General features: G+C 43.6%; 1 protein-coding gene across 9 annotated transcripts in view; it reads right to left on the reverse strand.

Moving 5' to 3' along the window:
- Positions 1–17808, reverse strand: part of WDFY3 (WD repeat and FYVE domain containing 3) — a 372301-nt gene that overhangs the window by 66352 nt on the left and 288141 nt on the right. For all 9 annotated transcript variants that reach the window (XM_075929522.1, XM_075929521.1, XM_075929523.1 and 6 more), the window contains 3 exons: positions 15254–15483; positions 14237–14346; positions 8287–8469 (listed from right to left, as the gene is read on the reverse strand). In XM_075929522.1, coding sequence (XP_075785637.1) covers positions 8287–8469; positions 14237–14346; positions 15254–15483 — 523 coding nt within the window. The remainder of the gene's footprint in view (positions 1–8286; positions 8470–14236; positions 14347–15253; positions 15484–17808) is intronic.

Here is a 17808-nt window from a genome sequence, read left to right on the forward strand (position 1 = left end):
ACTTTTTCTATGTGGAACAGGAATGATAATTACACACATAATATACCAGACACAAAACCATGGAAGCAAGGAAATGAGAAGTGAAGCCACTTAATAGTAAACATCTTCGTGTACTCTACCCACAGGCATGGACCTTATAACTACAATACAACACAATCTACACACCCTTAATCATGCCCCCAAGGGTGACAGCTGTCCAACACTCCTTTTACCAAACTACCTTTCACACACACCAAGTAACAACAAGTAATGTTACAATGGGGTAGTATGATGGAGAGGGGGTTTACAGAAGGCATTGCTGAAGAGGTTGGTCTGGAATGACAGCCAAGACATATTTGCATAGGTGGTGGGTGGGTCAGGGAGTCTTCTGTTGAGGTGGTGTTGATACAATTCCTCCAAGCTCTGAATGCACTTGAGATGGACCCTTCGACCCCTTTGAGACGTACACCTCTTAGTACAGGTTGAAACTCTCTGGTCTGGCAACATCTATGGTCCAGCACGAAAGCTGCAGGCAGGACCAGAGAGTCCAAGTGGAAGGGTAGCAGTAGAAAGCCCTGTGGGGCCAGCAGAGCAGTCGGCTGCCTGCAGTGAGCTGCTGGCAGGGCTGTCCAGAAAGACTGGGGAATCCAATGCATGGCTGCCTGGCAGGGCTGGAAGCCACAGCAGCGGCAGCCTGGTAGTGCCGGGAGCCACAGAGCACAGCTGCTAGGCGGGGCTGGGAGAGACAGCATCTGCTCAGCTGAGTTGGGAGCCCCTGAAACGGTAGCTGCCCAGCAGGGCAGGGCAGCAGTGCCAGCAGCAGGTGGGGCAGTGGCCAGGAGACCAGTAGACCAAGTCAGGGCTGGTGGCAGGGGGACAAGAAATCCCCTGGTCCGACAAAATCCTTCATCCAGGACCGGTCAGGTCCGGAGGGTGCTGGACCAGGGAGGTCCAACCTGTACCATTTTTTCAGATTTGCAGACTCAGGCAGACCACACTGCATGAGTTATGCCTGGCTTGTGTTTTTAAGCTTTTCCTAAAACTAGAAATTTCTTTTAATTTTAAATATATGAAAGCCTACATTCTGATTTAATCATGTGTCTGCAGGAGCTAGAGCCTAAGCACAGGCTTATAGTGTCTTTATCTTAACTTAGTCATGCTATGAAAATTGAGTTCATGCTTTGGAGTGTGATCTGTAGTGTATGGTAATTGTAACAGTGATGAGTCCTGCATGAAGAAATAGAGAATGCATACTATTAAGCAGGCTTTTTTAATTTTCTTGCTTTTATGGTTTTGTATGATGTTATGTGCATCACACCTTAACTGCCAGAAATCTGTTCTACTCGGTAATGAAGTTCTGATTATCAGGGTAGCTTGCCTGTTCCCTTCTTACTACTGCAGATTTTAGGGGATGGGAAATGTTGGAAAAGAAATCCAGAAATTTTGGCAGGGGAACAAGGAAGGGTGAAAGAAACTATATTGACAAATCTAGGTATTTAAAATAATGTTATCAGGTCCTGTGAAATTATGAAACTGACAAAACCAAACAAAACCAAAAAACAACCCAGCAGCTTTAAAATCACAACTCTATTTTGTCTGATTTTGAGCCATTATGGGAAGCAGCTCATGATCATTTCCAATTAAATATGCAACATTCAACTCACAAATATGTGATCTTGCCTGTTAATTTCTTGAAAGGGGCTCCACTTACTGTCTCCTGTCACCGAAACTGGGAGACCTGCTGTTTTATCCCTCTTCATCCCCGCCCCCCGCAGCTTGCCTCCCTAACGTACCCTGCTTTTTCCTTATACGTCACATTCTTCCCCTCAGACTTCCTTATTCAACCTCCTGTCTACCGTTATCTATTCAAAAACTACCTATTGTGACAGATTACCTGAAGATTCACCTCTCCGACAATTTTTTGTAAACACTCAATTTCCATAATGAATATCCAGCCAAATGTGGAAAATAAAGAATTTGAAGCTTATTTCAGAAAGCTATTTTATCTATGGCGTCACAAACAACTATGAAGCCACTCCATAATTAGTTTTTAATGCCTGCCATTTATCTATTTAAAAAATAAAAAAGATAGCATGGACTAATCAACACAAAATATTAATGAAAATTTTCGCTAGGTTAAAAAGCATTTGGAAAGGCAAAGTGTGATACAAGAAGTGTGAGGAAAAGAACCATGCAAACTATGTTATCTTGCTAAATGAGGAGCATCTGTTCATTTCCCCTCATCTTAACTGGTTTTCAACCATATTTAATAATTGCTGTATTGAAAAGATCTAACTAAACTGACAAATCTTAGCACAGAAATGAGTGATTGGAGTTTGGACTTGCACGGTCCTTTCTGGGATGCCAGCAGGAAATTACTGCTAATTTCAATTGTTGCCCTGAAATTCTTCTGGTTGTTCACTCTTCTCAAATGTGAATAAACAATAAGCCATAGAAACTAACCTTATAAAACAAATGTGAAACCAGCAAATAGCTTAGTGCAATGGATCTCAGATGCCTCTTTCAGTCGGCAGTTATAGCTCCGTGACACAATGCTGAAGGCATTTTAATTCCTATGTATTTCCCAACCTTTGTTTAATTCTATGCCTTCTTCCGTCACCAGCCAAAGCAGAAACTATAGTGTCAGAGCTGCTCAATTCTGGGCACCACATTTCAAGAAAGATGTGGAGAAATTGGAGAAGGTCCAGAGAAGAGAAACAAGAATGATTAAAGATCTAGAGAACATGATCTATTAAGGAAGACTGAAAAAATTGGGCTTGTTTAGTTTGGAAAGGAGAAGACAGAGGGGACATGATAGCAGTTTTCAGGTATCTAAAAGGGTGTCACACAAGGAGGAGAGAGAAAAATTGTTCTCCTTGGCCTCTGAGGATAGGACAAGAAGCAACGGGCTTAAACTGCAGCAAGAGAGACTTAGTTTGGACATTAGGAAAAACTTCCTGTCAGTGTCGTTAAACACTGGAATAAATTGCCTAGGGAGGCTTTGGAATCTCCATCTCTGGAGATATTTAAGAGCAGGTTGGATAGACATCTATCTGGGATGGTCTAGATGGTACTGGGTCTGCTGTGAGGGCAGGGGACTGGACTTGATGACCTCTCAAGGTCTCTTCCGGTTCTAGTGTTCTGTGATTCTGTGACAATATGACTCAGGTCCCAGACTTGTCTGAAAAAGTATTTTGGAAAAAAATATACTGAGATAAAATTAATGAAAAGAATTCTGAAGATAAGAGTTATAACTGATCAGACAGGTATGTACCAAATAATAGCCATTACTCTAGTTCATTGGTTCTCAAAGTTGGCTGCAGTGAACTGTATCCAAAGGGAGCTGTGAGGCTCTGTGGCTATGGACAATTATGCCTCATGCAACGAGGTTTACAAGATCAGTCGGAAAAGGCTTTCCTTGTTGACCTATCCCAGTCTAGACTGCCGCTTTTTGCCAGCAAATTGCTGCGTCGGCAAAAAGCAGCGGCCATTTTTATTCTAATGACGCGCGGGATATTTAAATCCCCACTTCATTAGCAATTTCAGTATGTCTAATTTACATCCCTCTGGCGACAGAGGGATGTAGTCTAGACATACCCTACGTTGCATGAGACCATGGCCCCAAAGCTGCTTAATGAGCTGTGCCCAGCCAGTTTATACCTACTGGTTGGGAGAGTAGGCTGCATCATCCTTTGCCTGTTAAGTGATGGCATAGCGTCTAAGCCCTTAAGAAACCAACTCACTGTGTGGCTGCCAAAGACTGACCTGTCCACCATAACCAGGAGTAAGGCCAAGATGGTATAGATGATAAAGCCAAACCCCATGTATCAGATGAAGAACCTCCTCTATTGCTCCCAACATAAGGAGTGATTGCACCTCCTATAGTAGGAGTTGCCCATGAGAAGGGTCCCTGAAGAGAGATGGGGAAGGTGGGGAAGAGGGCAAGGTTGCAGGATTTGGGTTGTTCTGTGCTCAGGTGCACCTTCAAAAGTTTGGCTTCAAGCTGGGGAGCAGGGTGGGCTGCTTAGAAAAGCCCTGACTTAGGCTGGAGGAGGACTATAGGGGATGCATCCTGTTGTTGTTTCTGCCTCTCCATCAGTTTAAGTCCTGCCTGGAGGACCCAGTGTAGAAACATTAGGGAGGCAGGAGCTCAAAGATTTCCTCTCAGGTGCTGGCATCTGGATACCCAGAGACTTGAGTGCTGCTTATGAGTCTTCAAGACTGTGCAGTCTGGAGTTCATTTTGTACAGCCCAACAGCCCTACACAGTCAAAAGGAAGATTCTGAATCATATTCTGGAATTCCACTGCAAGTCATGAGTCAAAAACTAGCAGTCATGAGACGTGCCACATGGGGATGGTCAAAGCCACAGTTCTTGCCATGGAATCAGCACCCTGGAGGGAAGTTCTAGCCTCCACTTGGCTTTACTCCATGACTGCCACATGCAGGTGCACTATACATCGCAGTCACCAATGCCAACTCGGACAGCTGGGGCTGAAGAACAACATTAAAAGAAGTTTCAGCAGCCTCTGTCTGGCCCTGGACTTAAAGACCCTGCTGGGCCCCGTAAATGGCCCTTTCTTATGCACATAAGACAAGCAATATGTGGATCCCCTCTGGGCATGGGCTTGCTGCACAACTCGCACCACTTAACCCCTTGGGCTGCTCCATACCCTACTGATGGGGGGGAAATTATCAGGGGAGGGGAATACCTCAACTGAAACTTACTATTAACTATAAGAAAATCTAACCAATACTACTACTAATATAAGAACTACATACCCAGAAAATGCTAGATATCTCTTGCAAAGCAAGAGATCAGATGCTCAAATGACCATCACTGGCACTAAGAAGGAACCGAGTAGGCAGTGCAGGGGTGGGCAAGAGGCTGTCAGCGGGCTGGATCCGGCCCGGCAAGCCACTGAATCCGGCTTGCAGTTACCTTGCTGGAACCCTTATGCAGAGAGCAGCTCACTCATTAAACAGTGGGCTGCTCTCTGCTCGGGACTGTGAGGAAGAGAAGAGAAGAGGGACAGTTTGCTCCTCCAGGCCCCCCACAAAATCTCTCAGCTCCCAGTGGCCAGTTTCTGGTCAATAGGAGCTGAGAAATTTGGCTGAGGCCAGGAACAGCATGTGAAACCTTTTTCCTCCCTCCCTTCCCTTCAGCCCAGAACAGACCCCACGTGGAGCAGCCTGAGACTTCAGCAGACAGCCTGCCTCAGGTTCCTGCATGGCTGCTGGGGGAGAGCTGCCTAAGTAAGCACCTCCCAGCCAGAGTCTGCTTCTGGCATCCCATCCCCTCATTTCCCCCCAACCCCTCAGTATCCCTTTAGTCCATTGTCCCAGGTCATAACTCCCTCCTAAACCCTGCAACCCCTCCTACAGCACTCCCCCAGGCCAGAATCCTTTCCAGCACCAACAGCCCCTTCCTGACCCTGCTCTCCATTCCCTTACCCCTGGACACTACCCAAACCTTCTGCACTCCCTTCTTCCAGGTCACAACTCCCTCCCAGATCCAGCATCCCCTACTAGAGCCCTTCCCTCAGATTAGAATCCTCTCCAGCACCCTGCACCAGATCTCAACCCCCTCCTTCACTCAAATTCCCTCTCAGACCCCACACCGCCTCGTTCATCCTAAGCTCCCTTCTGCACCCATCCGCCACCCCCATAGAGGTGCAGCCCTTGACTACTTGCCAAAATCTTGGCGTGGCCCCCCCCCATTAAAAATTATTGCCCCCCCCTGAGGCAGTGGGTCAGCAGGGACCTATATAAAATGGTAATAAAAGGGCACTCTGGGAGGTTCAACAGGTACCACTAGGGAAAAGTTTTCTGATGATCATGCATGCGGTGCGCACACACACCTATTGGGCATAAGCAAGCACTCAAAGAAGAACAAAATGTCCTCAGAGGAAGAAGATACCAGGCACTAAAAGGCTCTAATCTATCAGTGAAAAGCATAGCAACAGCCAGTGGCTGAACGCAGTACTAGGGCAAAATTCAAATGGGAATTAAGACACACCACTTTTTAGTAGTGTGGGTGATTAATCATTGGAACAAACTACCAAGGGAGGTGATGGATTCTTCATGTCTTAATGTTTTCAAATAAAAATTTAATGTTTTTATGGAAGATATCCTTTGGTCAAACAACATTTATTGGACTCAGTGCAGGAATAACTTGGTGAAACAAAGTCTGTGGTCAGATTACATAAGCTGATGGTTCCTTCTGACTGACAAATCTAGGAATTTAGGATGCCACACATGTTTTTGCTGCCAGAAGTACAGAGTATGTGCATTTTTCTCAGGAGCTGGACATATGACAAATGAATTATAAAAGTCTTCCAAAACAAGAGAGAATTGTTCTTTTTGGCCCATGCCATCATGCTTCATTTGTCACATGTGCATCTTAGTCTGCAATTTATACCTCTCTCTCAGAACTGGAAGGGACCTTGAAAGGTCATCAAGTCCAGCCTCCCACCTTCATAGCAGGACCAAGTACCATCCCTGACAGATTTGCCCCAGATCCCTAAATAGCCCCCTCAAAGATTGAACTCACAACCCTGGGTTTAACAGGCCAATGCTCAAACCACTGATCTATCCCTCCCCTTTAATTTGTGCAATGGTTTGAGAAACATATGCCAATTTGATAAGCAGAGGTGACTGTAGTTATATATACCAATAATCGCTAAAAGTATTTATGCAGAACACATAAGAACAGCCATACTGGGTCAGAACAAAGTTTCATCTAGCCCCGCATCCTGTCTTCTGACAGCGGCCAATGTCAGTTGCCCCAGAGGGAGAAAATGAACAGAATATGTAATCAAGTGATCATTCTCTTGTCACCCATTTCCAGCCTCTGACAAACAGAGGCTAGGGACACCATTTTGGCTAATAAGTATCGATGGATATAACCTCAGTGAATTTATCTAGTTCTTTGTTGAACCCTCTTAAAGTCACAACATCCTCTGGCAAGGAGTTCCAGAGGTTGATTGTGAGCGGCATGAAGAAAAACTTCCTTTTGTTTGTTTTAAACCTGCTATCTATTAATTTCATTTGGTGATCCCTAGTTCTTATGTTATGGGAACAAGTACATAACTTTTCCTTATTCACTTTCCCCATACCTATCATAATTTTATAGACCTCTATCATATCCCTCCTTAGTCTCCTTTTTTCAAGCTGAAAAGTCCCAGTCTTTTAAATCTCTCTTCATATGGCACCTGTTCCAAGCCCCTAATCATTTTTGTTGCCCTTTTGAGATGAGGTGACCACATCTGTATGAGGTATTCAAGATGTGGGCATACCATGGTTTTATATAGAGGCAATAAGATATTCCTTGTCTTATTCTCTAGCCTTTTTTAATGATTCCTAACATTCTGTTTGCTTTTTTCACTGCTGCTGCACATTGAGTGGATGTTTTCAGAGAACTATCCACAATGACTACAAAATCTCTCTCTTGAGTGATTATAGCTAAATTAGTCCTATCATTTCATACATATAGTTGGGATTATTTTTTCCAGTGTGCATTACTTTGCATTTTATCAACATTAATTCAGTTCCCATTTTGTTGCCCAAATCACCTAGTTTTGTGAGATCCTTTTGAAGCTTCTTTACAATCTGCTTTCGTCTTTACTATCTTGAGCAGTTTAGTATCATCTGCACATTTTGCCACCTTATTGTTGATCTATCTCCAGATCATTTATAAATATGTTCAATAGAACTGGTCCCCTGTATGGACCCTTGGGCAACACCATTAGTTGACTTTCCCCATTCTGAAAACTGACCATTTATTCCTACCCTTTGTTTCCTGTCTTTTAACCAGCTACCAATCCACAAGAGGCTTATCCAATGACAACTTACTTGTCATTACAAGATAGTCTCTATTGACTCTGATTTTTATCTGCTTCGGTTTAACTATCTAATCTTCAGATACTTACTGACGCTCTGTGTCCTCCCCGCCCCCCCTCCCACCTCTCTCCTATTTATTTCGGGTGCACACATCCAAAACTCATAACTCCAGTCACCTGAAGAAGTGGGCTGTGCCCACGAAAGCTCATGATACCATCTACATGTTTTGTTAGTCTATAAAGTGTTACCAGACCATTTGTTGTTGTTTTTCTAGTAGATTAGTAAGGCATGATTTCCCTTTTCAGAAACCATGTTGACTTTTCCCCAACAACTTATGTTTATCTGCGTGTCTGAACAGCCTAAATTTGTTAAGGGTACAAAACACGTAAGACTGAGTACTTGGTGTAGAAGACAACAGACCAATTTGATATATTTTAGAATATTATATCTTCACATTTATTCTTACCCAAGTGATTTTGCCAGCATTTTAAACTTGCTTCTTCAATAAAAGGCCTTGCAACAACTATATCCACATGGCCACGGTCATTGACGGGTAGTGTGACTTTGAATACTTCTTCTAAAACTTGTTTCTTACTGTGAATCAGCTCTGTCCATACTCTGTTTATCGCTTTTAAAAGAAGCTGACGACCTAAACAGGTAAACATATCATAAATGATTATTTTGCACTATATTTTGGCAGTTTTACAGTAAGTATTAATGAACTGAATGAATCAATAATACAAAAACATGTATCTGACAAAGAAAGTTTTGTATTCCCCGCATGCAAAATGTCTGTGACCAGACTGCTTTTTCATCAAATTCTTTGAAAGCATTGGACAATTTTTTAACAAGTTTTCCTCCTACGATGGACTGATGATCACAAACACTTCTCTCTGAGTAGTCATGATTCTAGTTGTGTTGATTTAGTTGTGGGTCTTGTAAGTCACACAGCATTGCTCCTGTTTCCTGATTGGATGAGCAAGTCAACAAGCCCACTGCAAATGCTTGTTCAGAATTTGGTTTTCACAAATTTCATGTGTTTTCAGAATTTTGGTTTGCACAAATTTTCTCATAAATGTTTGTGAGAAGGAAATACAAATAGGCATAACCATAGTCAACACTGATGCCACAACTCTAAAAAAGTACTGACAGTATTTGTTCAGAGCATTAACTACTTATAATCAATTTGGGGTTTAGGCCATATCTACCCTAAGAGATAAAGTCAAATTTCTTAAGATCAACTTTTTAGCACCTAATTTTGTAAAGTCAAAGGTGTATGTCCCCTCTGTGTGCAAGAATTCAATGTCCTCAATAGGGGCTACTGTCGACTTTTAGACAACACACTATGGGTAGTATTCCATAGTGCCTGCACCCCTTTGCATTCTGAGTTATGCTCCCAGTGCATGCTAGTACCAAAACTGTGCAGCAGATGGTTCTGGTTACATGTTGTCACCATCCAAAAACATACTCATTTCCTCCCTTCTCTCCTGCTCGAGAGCCTTTTTTCCCCTTGGTTATCTGCAGAGATGCTATAGCAGCATGGAATCCATCGTGAATCCTGTTGAGCATCAAAGCACTATGATAATGATGTTAATGGCTGTATGCCTAATGCTGGAGTATGTCCAGAGTGTATCCAGGATCTGCCAGAATGAGAACCAATCTTGGGAGGGGATGAACATACTGTTCTGCGAAGCCCTTGAGATGAACAACTGGAAAATGCCACCAGCATTTGATCCTCTGAACACAGTGGAATGCTGGTTCTGGTGATGTCAGACAAGCACAGACTGGTGGAACTGCATTGTCATGCAGCTATGGGACAATTAGCAATAGCTGTAAAACTTCCATATGCATAAGGTAACTTTAATTGAAGTTTGTGAATTGCTTTTCCCTACCCTGAAGTACAAGAATACCAGAACGAGATCGGCTCTTACAGCAGAGAGGTATGTGGTAATTCCCTGTGGAAATCTGCAATGCCAGAAAGCTACTGGTCAGTCGGGAATCAGTATGGAATGGGAAAATCTACAGTGGGGGCCTTTGTGATCTAAGTAGCCAAGACAATCAATAGCCTTCTGCTACAGAGGGTAGTGACTCTGGGAAACATGGAGGGGATTGGTGCACTGGGTTTCCCTAATGTGGTGGGGTGATAGATGGAACATGCAACCCCATCTTGGCACCCAACCGCTGTGCCGAGGAGTAGATACACTGCAAGGGGTACATCTCAATGGAGCAGCTGGGACTGGTGGATCACCAGGGCCATTTCAACAACATCAACATGGGATGGTTGGGAAAGGTTCATGACATGTACATCTTTAGAAACTCCTGCCTCTTCAGCAAGCTGTGAACTGGAATTTTATTCCCAGACTGGAAAATTACCAATGAAAATGTTGACATGCCAATAACAATTCTTGTCGAACCAGCTTAGCCTTTGCTCCCATGGCTCATGAAGCCAAACACAGGCAGCCTCGACCACAGTAAGGAGCAATTCAACTATAGGCTGAGGAAGTGCAGAATGGTGGTAGAATGTGCTTTGTGGCATTAAAAGGGAAGGTTCAATAGTCTGCTCACTAGGTTAGACGTTAGCAAATGAAACATTGTGGTAGCAGCCTGATATGTGCTCCATAATATATGTGAGAGTAAGTGGGAAAGTTATCTGTCAGGATGGAGAACTGTTCAACTTCTTCTTAATGACCTGGATGAGGGGATGGATTGCACCCTCAGCAAGTTTGCGGATGACACTAAGCTAGGGGGAGAGGTAGATATGTTGCAGGGCAGGGAGAGGCTCCAGAGCGACCCCGACAGACTTGATGATTGGGCCAAAAGAAATACGATGAGATTCAACAAGGACAAGAGCAGAGCCCTGCACTTGGGACAGAAGAATCCCAATCATTGCTGCAGGCTGGGGACCGACTGGCTAAGTAGCAGTTCTGTAGAAAAGGACCTGGGGGGTTACAGTGGACGAGAAGCTGGATATGAGTCAACAGTGTGCCCTTGTAGTCAAGAAGGCGAATGGCATATTAGGTTGCATTACGAGGAGCATTGCCAGCAGATCTAGAGAAGTGATTACCTTTATTTGGCACTGGTGAAGCCACATCTGAAATATTGTGTCCAATTCTGGCTCCCCCCCTGTGACGGCGCGTTGGGGTCCCCCGTCTCCTGCACCCCGAAATGGCACAAACAGACCGCACCAGCCGGTGGAATAGAGGAAGTTTATTGCCTCTCCAGGATACAGCACAGCACAGATGTAATCTGGTCACAGAGCTGGGCTAGGATGCCTCAGGCCCCCTTGAGTTGGGGGGAGACTGGGCCCCTAAACTCCAGCTCCTCTCCCTAGGCTGTCTCCTCCATCCTCACAGACAGCCAGCAACCAACTAACTAACTTCCAGCCCTGCCCCCCAGCCAGGGCAGCATTCCACCTTCCTTTGTTCCTCTCCATGGGGGGTGTCTGGCCACTGGTTCAACAAGTTTGGCACTACCTTGGCCTAGTGAGGTTTTCCCTGCTGGGTCTTGCTCCAGACAGCAGGGGTCACCACAGCCCAGCAAGTACCCCCACTACGTCACACCCCCCCCCCTACAGAAAGGATCTGGACTCATTGGAGAGGGTCCAGTGAAGGGCAACCAAAACGATTAGGAGTCTGGAGCACTTGACCTACGAGGAGAGGCAGAGGGAGTTGTGTCTATTTAGTCTGCAGAAGAGAAGAGTGATGGGGGATTTGATAGCAGCCTTCAACTTCCTGACATTCCAGAGAAGATGGAGCACGGCTGTTCTCAGTGGTGACAGATGGCAGAACAAGGAGCAATGGTCTCAAGTTACAGTGGGGGCAGTAAGGGGGGGGAGGAGGTGAGCAAGTAGTTGAAGGACTAGTTGACTATCCAACAAGCTCATGCTTACATCCCTACCATGGAGATGAACAAGATTTGCCTCAGCCACCAAGGCAACATTAGGTTCACTACTGAGGCTGATCATCATGAGTATACAAGGAAGCAAAGCTACAGGAGGGAAGGCATACATCAGTGGTTCTGACCATGGAGATGTCTCTTCTGATAACTAGGCCTTGGAATTCCTGGGAGCAGTTTGCCAGATGCTTTTTCTTGTGTTGGGATGCAAAGAGATCCCCATATGGGATTATTCATTGTTGGAAGATGCACTATTCCATTAATAGATGTTGTTCCCACTCATCGTCCATTTGTAAAGACATAGGGCATGTCTAGACTACATCCCTCTTTCGAAAGAGGGCTGTAAATTACGCAGATCGAAAGTGCAAGTGAAACGGGGATTTAAATATCCCACGCTTCATTTGCATAATCGCGCCACAGCATTCTTTTGAAAAAGGGTATTTTGAAAGTGAAACCATAATCTTTCGAATCTTTTTGAAAGATCCCGTACATCTGGGTTTCTTTTTTTTTTTTTTTTTTTTTTTTTTGAAAGAACCACCTCTAGACTGTGGTTTCATTTTCGAAATACCCTTTTTTGAAAGAATGATGTGAAGTGCGCGATAGTTAAATCCCTGCTTCATTTGCACTTTCGATCTGCCTAATTTACATCCCTCTTTTGGAAGAGGGATGTAGTCTAGACATAGCCATACTGTTTAACTGATTAACCACTTAACTGATTAAAGGAGGGGGAAGTGAGGAGCTGCTCCAGCTGGGATGGAGTGCCTCCCCTCCACCACTGGGCTGGAATGCCTCCACCCCTGCCCCACTGCAGGCAGGGGCCATGGTATCCTGGTCAGAGAAGCCCTTGCCTGCAGGTTGCCCAGGACAGAGGCTGCTCTGAGGGACCCTGGAACAGCCCCTGCCTTGCTCTTCAAGTGCCCCGGTCAGAGCAGCCCCTGCCTTCAGGGCACCCAGGTCCGTCTCAGGAAGGGGCTGTGCTGGAGCAGCCCCTGTCCATGGCAGGCCCCCCCTGCAGATCTGGAACAGCCCCCTTAGGAAAGGCTGAAAGCCTGTACTTCGGGCATAACAGGTACCTGAAACAAGCAGGAGAGAAGAAGGGATAGCTCTAAAATTAAGCTAAACTAACTATCCAAACTAAACTATTATTTAAAATATTTACAGAGTCTATGCATGTGTAAGGAAGCAAAGAAGAATGGACACAAGAGGTTCCGACCAGAGTGTAAACCACAGGAAAGGAACCACTGAATTGGTTGTCTGAGCCACCTTTATGCCCTTGATTGAAAGCACAGCTTTCGAAGAGTTTCTGGTTGCAGGCACACACCTTCCCACAGTGAATACCCATAGGGAACAGCACTGATAGAATTAATGTTTGTGAAAGACTCAGATGCTAGGCAATGAGTACCTTAGGGGGGAAAAAACACCATGAGACACAATAATTCTGTCTTCATAGTAAAGTTTGAGTAATATGCAGTAAATAAACCCTAAGGTCACATGCTGAACAATGAGGAAAAACAAAATACTGAATAGCTGCTCATTCCCTAAGCACTGTCCATTCTGTTCATGTAATGAGGCAGGGGTCCTGTGGAAAACACAGTATGAGATCATGTATTCAAAAACAAATCACAATGTGTATGCAAAATAAGGTGGAATCAAGGTTGCATGTGCATCTTTAAATTCTGGCATTTCTTTTGAGTCTTTGACTTTGCAACCCTAGCAATCTTCTTTTAACATGGTTTCTTGTGTATATATATAGCCATCATAAAACTAGAAATGCTCACCTCACTGAATCTTCTCCTTTAAGGATTGGTTCCAGATGAATACGGAGGAGGGTACGGAATAGGAATGCAGTGCCACTCTCTCTCTCTGGGATAAGGATTGACTATGTGAACTTAATTTTAATTGATATTCTTGATTCCTAAAACTGTTGCTTTAATGTCTCCACATTATACCTGTTTCTTTTCTTCATGCATCATTGGGGCTCTTTGATTCTTCTCTTCCTGCTTCTTATGCATCCTACCTACTCTATTACTTTTCAACACCCACCAATGACAGACTCAGTTTCCCTCTCTGGACCAAATTGGTAGCTAATTTCCAGTGAGCAACAGGTTTTGCTTTTTTCACTGAATTATATACATCATGCCTAACCCCAGTTATTTCTTAGCTCTGCTTACCACGGTCTGATTGACATACTCAACGCCATCCATTCATACTGGACTAGCCTCTGTATGTATAAATAAAAGTTGCTTCTAATTAGTACTGTTGACACTTTTAATGACCTTTATACCTGTATCAGGAAGGGACTGAAATGTGCTTACTGTTTTGGTAAATAGATAGCTGACACTAGATATTTCTCAATATTTCTGTGAAGTGTTTTACATTTTTGATACGTTACCCATCTCAGATCACCACCCTTTTCTCTCACCAAAAATGAGGAAAAGACTGGTGGTGAGGAAAGGAAAAAGAATGAGAACATTTTAAGAATCTAAAGGTATTAACAGAAATCTGAGGGGTTTTTTTATTACCTTCACTAATATCTTGATTGTAGACTCCATCTGGTTCTATGTCAGAGGGGATCATAATATGCCAAGTGGTCATCCTAGCTTCCGCTTCTAGTCCAAACCCATCAACACTGCTACAACAGATTTAGAATGAACAGAAGCAGTTAGGAGTTAAGAATTGGAGTGATAAATCGTTCTGCGGTATCAAACTGAATTAACACATAATGCTACAGGAACCATGCTTCTAGTACCTCTCATTCTGGTGGCATACAGGCTCACTCAGAGCTGCGGTTTTATGGAGAAGTCAAGTCACTGGGGAAAGACAAGGTGGAACTTGTACAATTCAAATTAATGACAAATGCCATAAATGGGAAGCTTCAGAAAAGTGTCACTAGAAAAATATGAAAGTCCAGAAAATTCAGATTGGTGCTCCTAACCTTTACAACACAGTGCAAGGGACATTATTTGGTCAAGCACTTGCCAAACTCTGGATCAACAGTTATTTATGACTAGGGGAGGGATGGATAGATCAAAAAGAATATTTATGCTGTTGGTCTAGAGAGTTGATATAATGCCTGATTGTATTTAATTAATGTTGTATGTACAAATGCTAAGGCAATGAGAGCACAATAAATCTTTTTCCCCCTAGAAACTCACATCCCACTTTAATTAATCAACCACATTTATTACAACTGCATTTGTATGTCTTCTGACATTTGCCACAATACCATACAGATATTTTACACTGTTAAAGCTTAACAAGGCTGACGAATAAAGCATATTTTCTTTACAAATATCTGAAAATAGCTGTGGAAAACCAGATAGGATTATTTCCTTCAGATTGTATTACCCAACTGAAATTTTGTTTCAAGATGAGCCAGTTCAGTTATCTTGAATTTTCCAGTCATCAAACATTATCATCACATATCTACAATTTTGCCAACTGTTTCTGATTCAGCAGAAAACAGCCATCATTTAGAGAGGAAGAAGCACTGTACAAGACTGACTTTAGTATGATGAACTGATGGTTGAGACACTTACCTTCCCATATGCAAATTAATCAAGCAGTGAGCTAGACAGCAGATGAAGTCCTGGTCATGGTTCCCAGGTCCCAGAATTAGATTTCTGTTCACCGTAAGGACCCTTAGGGAATCAAGGAGAGCAACTTGCTGAGGGACAGTTTTGTGTGCCCTTGAAAACTGATACAAGATGGTCCTATTCAGGCAGTGATAAACAGCATCCAGTGATAACCCCTGAGATCTTCTTTTTGACTGATGGAAAATACACAACAATTAATATGTCAGACAGTAAACTAGCTGCACATAAATGTTTTTCTTCAAACCATCCACTGATTTTTTAAAAAAAACTTACATTTTACAAAAAAATCTTTATATGGATTAATTCCCCCCACTTAACCACAATACGTATTAATATTTCAGATTCCTGGAAATGAGAACTGAACTCCCTGGTAACTTCTGAAATGCTATTTTCTCATCTCCACAACAAAACTTCTCAGTGAGCTTCAGTGGAAGAGGAGAATTCTTTGTGTGTAGCTTACTACAGAAATCTTCTCACAAATCCATATTAGTTTTTAAAATAGTTTTAATCTGAAAGCAGGTTTAACTAATCCAGTTATGAAAAATTGTTCGCAGCATAAGACCCTTATCTATATTGCAACAATGGTTTTAAATTTGAATTATTGGAAAAAATAACTGCAGAACGAAAAATCTCTCTTCAACGGTCATTCAGACATTAAAGATATGAGTATAGAATAGTACTTAGGTATATTAGCTGCTTCGCTGTCAAAATATTGTATCATATCAGAACATGAACCCACTACATACAAACAAACACCAACAGGTCATGCTATGAAGGTCCAGACTCAAAAAGGGAGAAAAAATAAAATGCTGAGGGGAAAAGCCCATACATTTCCAAAGACAGAGTAAAAGAACAATGTAAGATTTCATGTTGGTAGTCACTGCTCCAGTTTGGCATGAACACAATGCATGCAAACCTGCAAATCCTTTGGTATGTAAAAGTCTAATACATTTCTCTGGAATTTTCACACACTAAAGACTTGCAAACTGACATCCTATGAGTGTGTAGTTTTTAGTTATGTAACTTCAGAGTCTGTCAGATAATGTGCGGAAGGTCCAAGATGTTTGGGCTAAAGGGGGAAATCTTGTTCCAAGCTGTTTCCATTCATCTAGGCATTTATAGCATTTTTATCATCTCACAGCCAAAGAGAAAGATAAGGTGGACAAGTGTCTCTATCTTCACACTTCCTATAAAAGGGGTAAATTCTGCCAGTTTATGAGATGCAAGGCAAGATTGCACAGGGCTTGCAAAGGGATAAAATGAAAAATTTGACTTTATTGTCCCCGAGTGACGCGAGTTGGGGAATCACGAGGGGGCCTGACATAGGGTGGCAACAGTGGTTGTCCTCCTCTCCCCCCTGCACAGTCATGTAGCAGCAGGAAGTGGGGTACCTCGCCGAGGTGAAGCAGACCTCAGCAGTCTGGTAGATGGGTGGCAGAGCAGGATACTGGGTAGCTCTAGCTCCCCCCCCCCGCTGCTGTAAGCATGTGGAAAAGAGGGAAGAATAACCCCTGTTCTCATCCTGTGCCAGGCCCCCCATGAAATCCCCCAGGCTGCCCTGGGCCCTGCAGGTCTCATTGATAGGCTGGTTGAGGTGGCTGCTATGGGGCCCAAACCATCCTATGGTCGGGACAGCTCGGACGAGAGAAAAGGGCAGGAAAGAGAAGAACATGTGGCTCCTCCACATCAGGTGACTGAGATGGCTCTGGTTCAGAAAGGAGCAGAACCTCTGGCACTTCCTGTTGCTCCGTGTCACTAAGAAGTCTATGTGAGGAAAGTCCCACATTTGGAAAATTGAGAGGGTGATGCCTGGCCTGAGGGACCGTTCATGGCTGAGTTAGTTGGTTATAGCTTGTTCTGTGTTCCCAGGTGGTCTGATGCTTGTATGTATCTGGAGTTGGTGAAGTGCAGGAACTGCCTGTGGCCTGGCATAATGGAAATATGGAAAGAAGCTTGAGCCAATAGTTTCTCTCCTTTATTTTAGAGTCAAAGCTCCTGGAAAATGGAGCACTTATCGGTTTGGTGGCCCTAGGAACTTAAGGTACAATGTATGTGGATTGCCCTTGGGCATAGGCTTCCTGCAGCTAAATCCCTGAGTCCGTGGCATGCCCTGGTCAGGGGCACTAAGTGCATACGGGGAATCCTCTGAACAAATTCAACAATATTGCTCTTACTAAAACTATAACTTAAAACTATTTACATGGCAGGGTAACCAAGTAAGGCACTTGCAAAGCAAGAGAGTAGAAACACTTCAATGACTGTCCCAGGCGGAAAGTAGGAACTGAGAAGGCAATGGGTCAGCAGTGTCTTATAAACACTGCCATGGAGATGCCATTTCAGGAGGCTCCACAGCTGGTTGGCTGGGTACCACTAGGGTAAAAATGTTCCAATGATTGTGCATGCAGCGCACGCACGCACACGCACACACACACACACCCTCCAAATGGAATGTACATGAGCAATCACTCAAAGAAGAATAGTAAGCTAAATTCCATTTT

This window comes from Pelodiscus sinensis, chromosome 5, assembly GCF_049634645.1.
Source record: "Pelodiscus sinensis isolate JC-2024 chromosome 5, ASM4963464v1, whole genome shotgun sequence".
Taxonomy (NCBI): Eukaryota; Metazoa; Chordata; order Testudines; family Trionychidae; genus Pelodiscus; species Pelodiscus sinensis.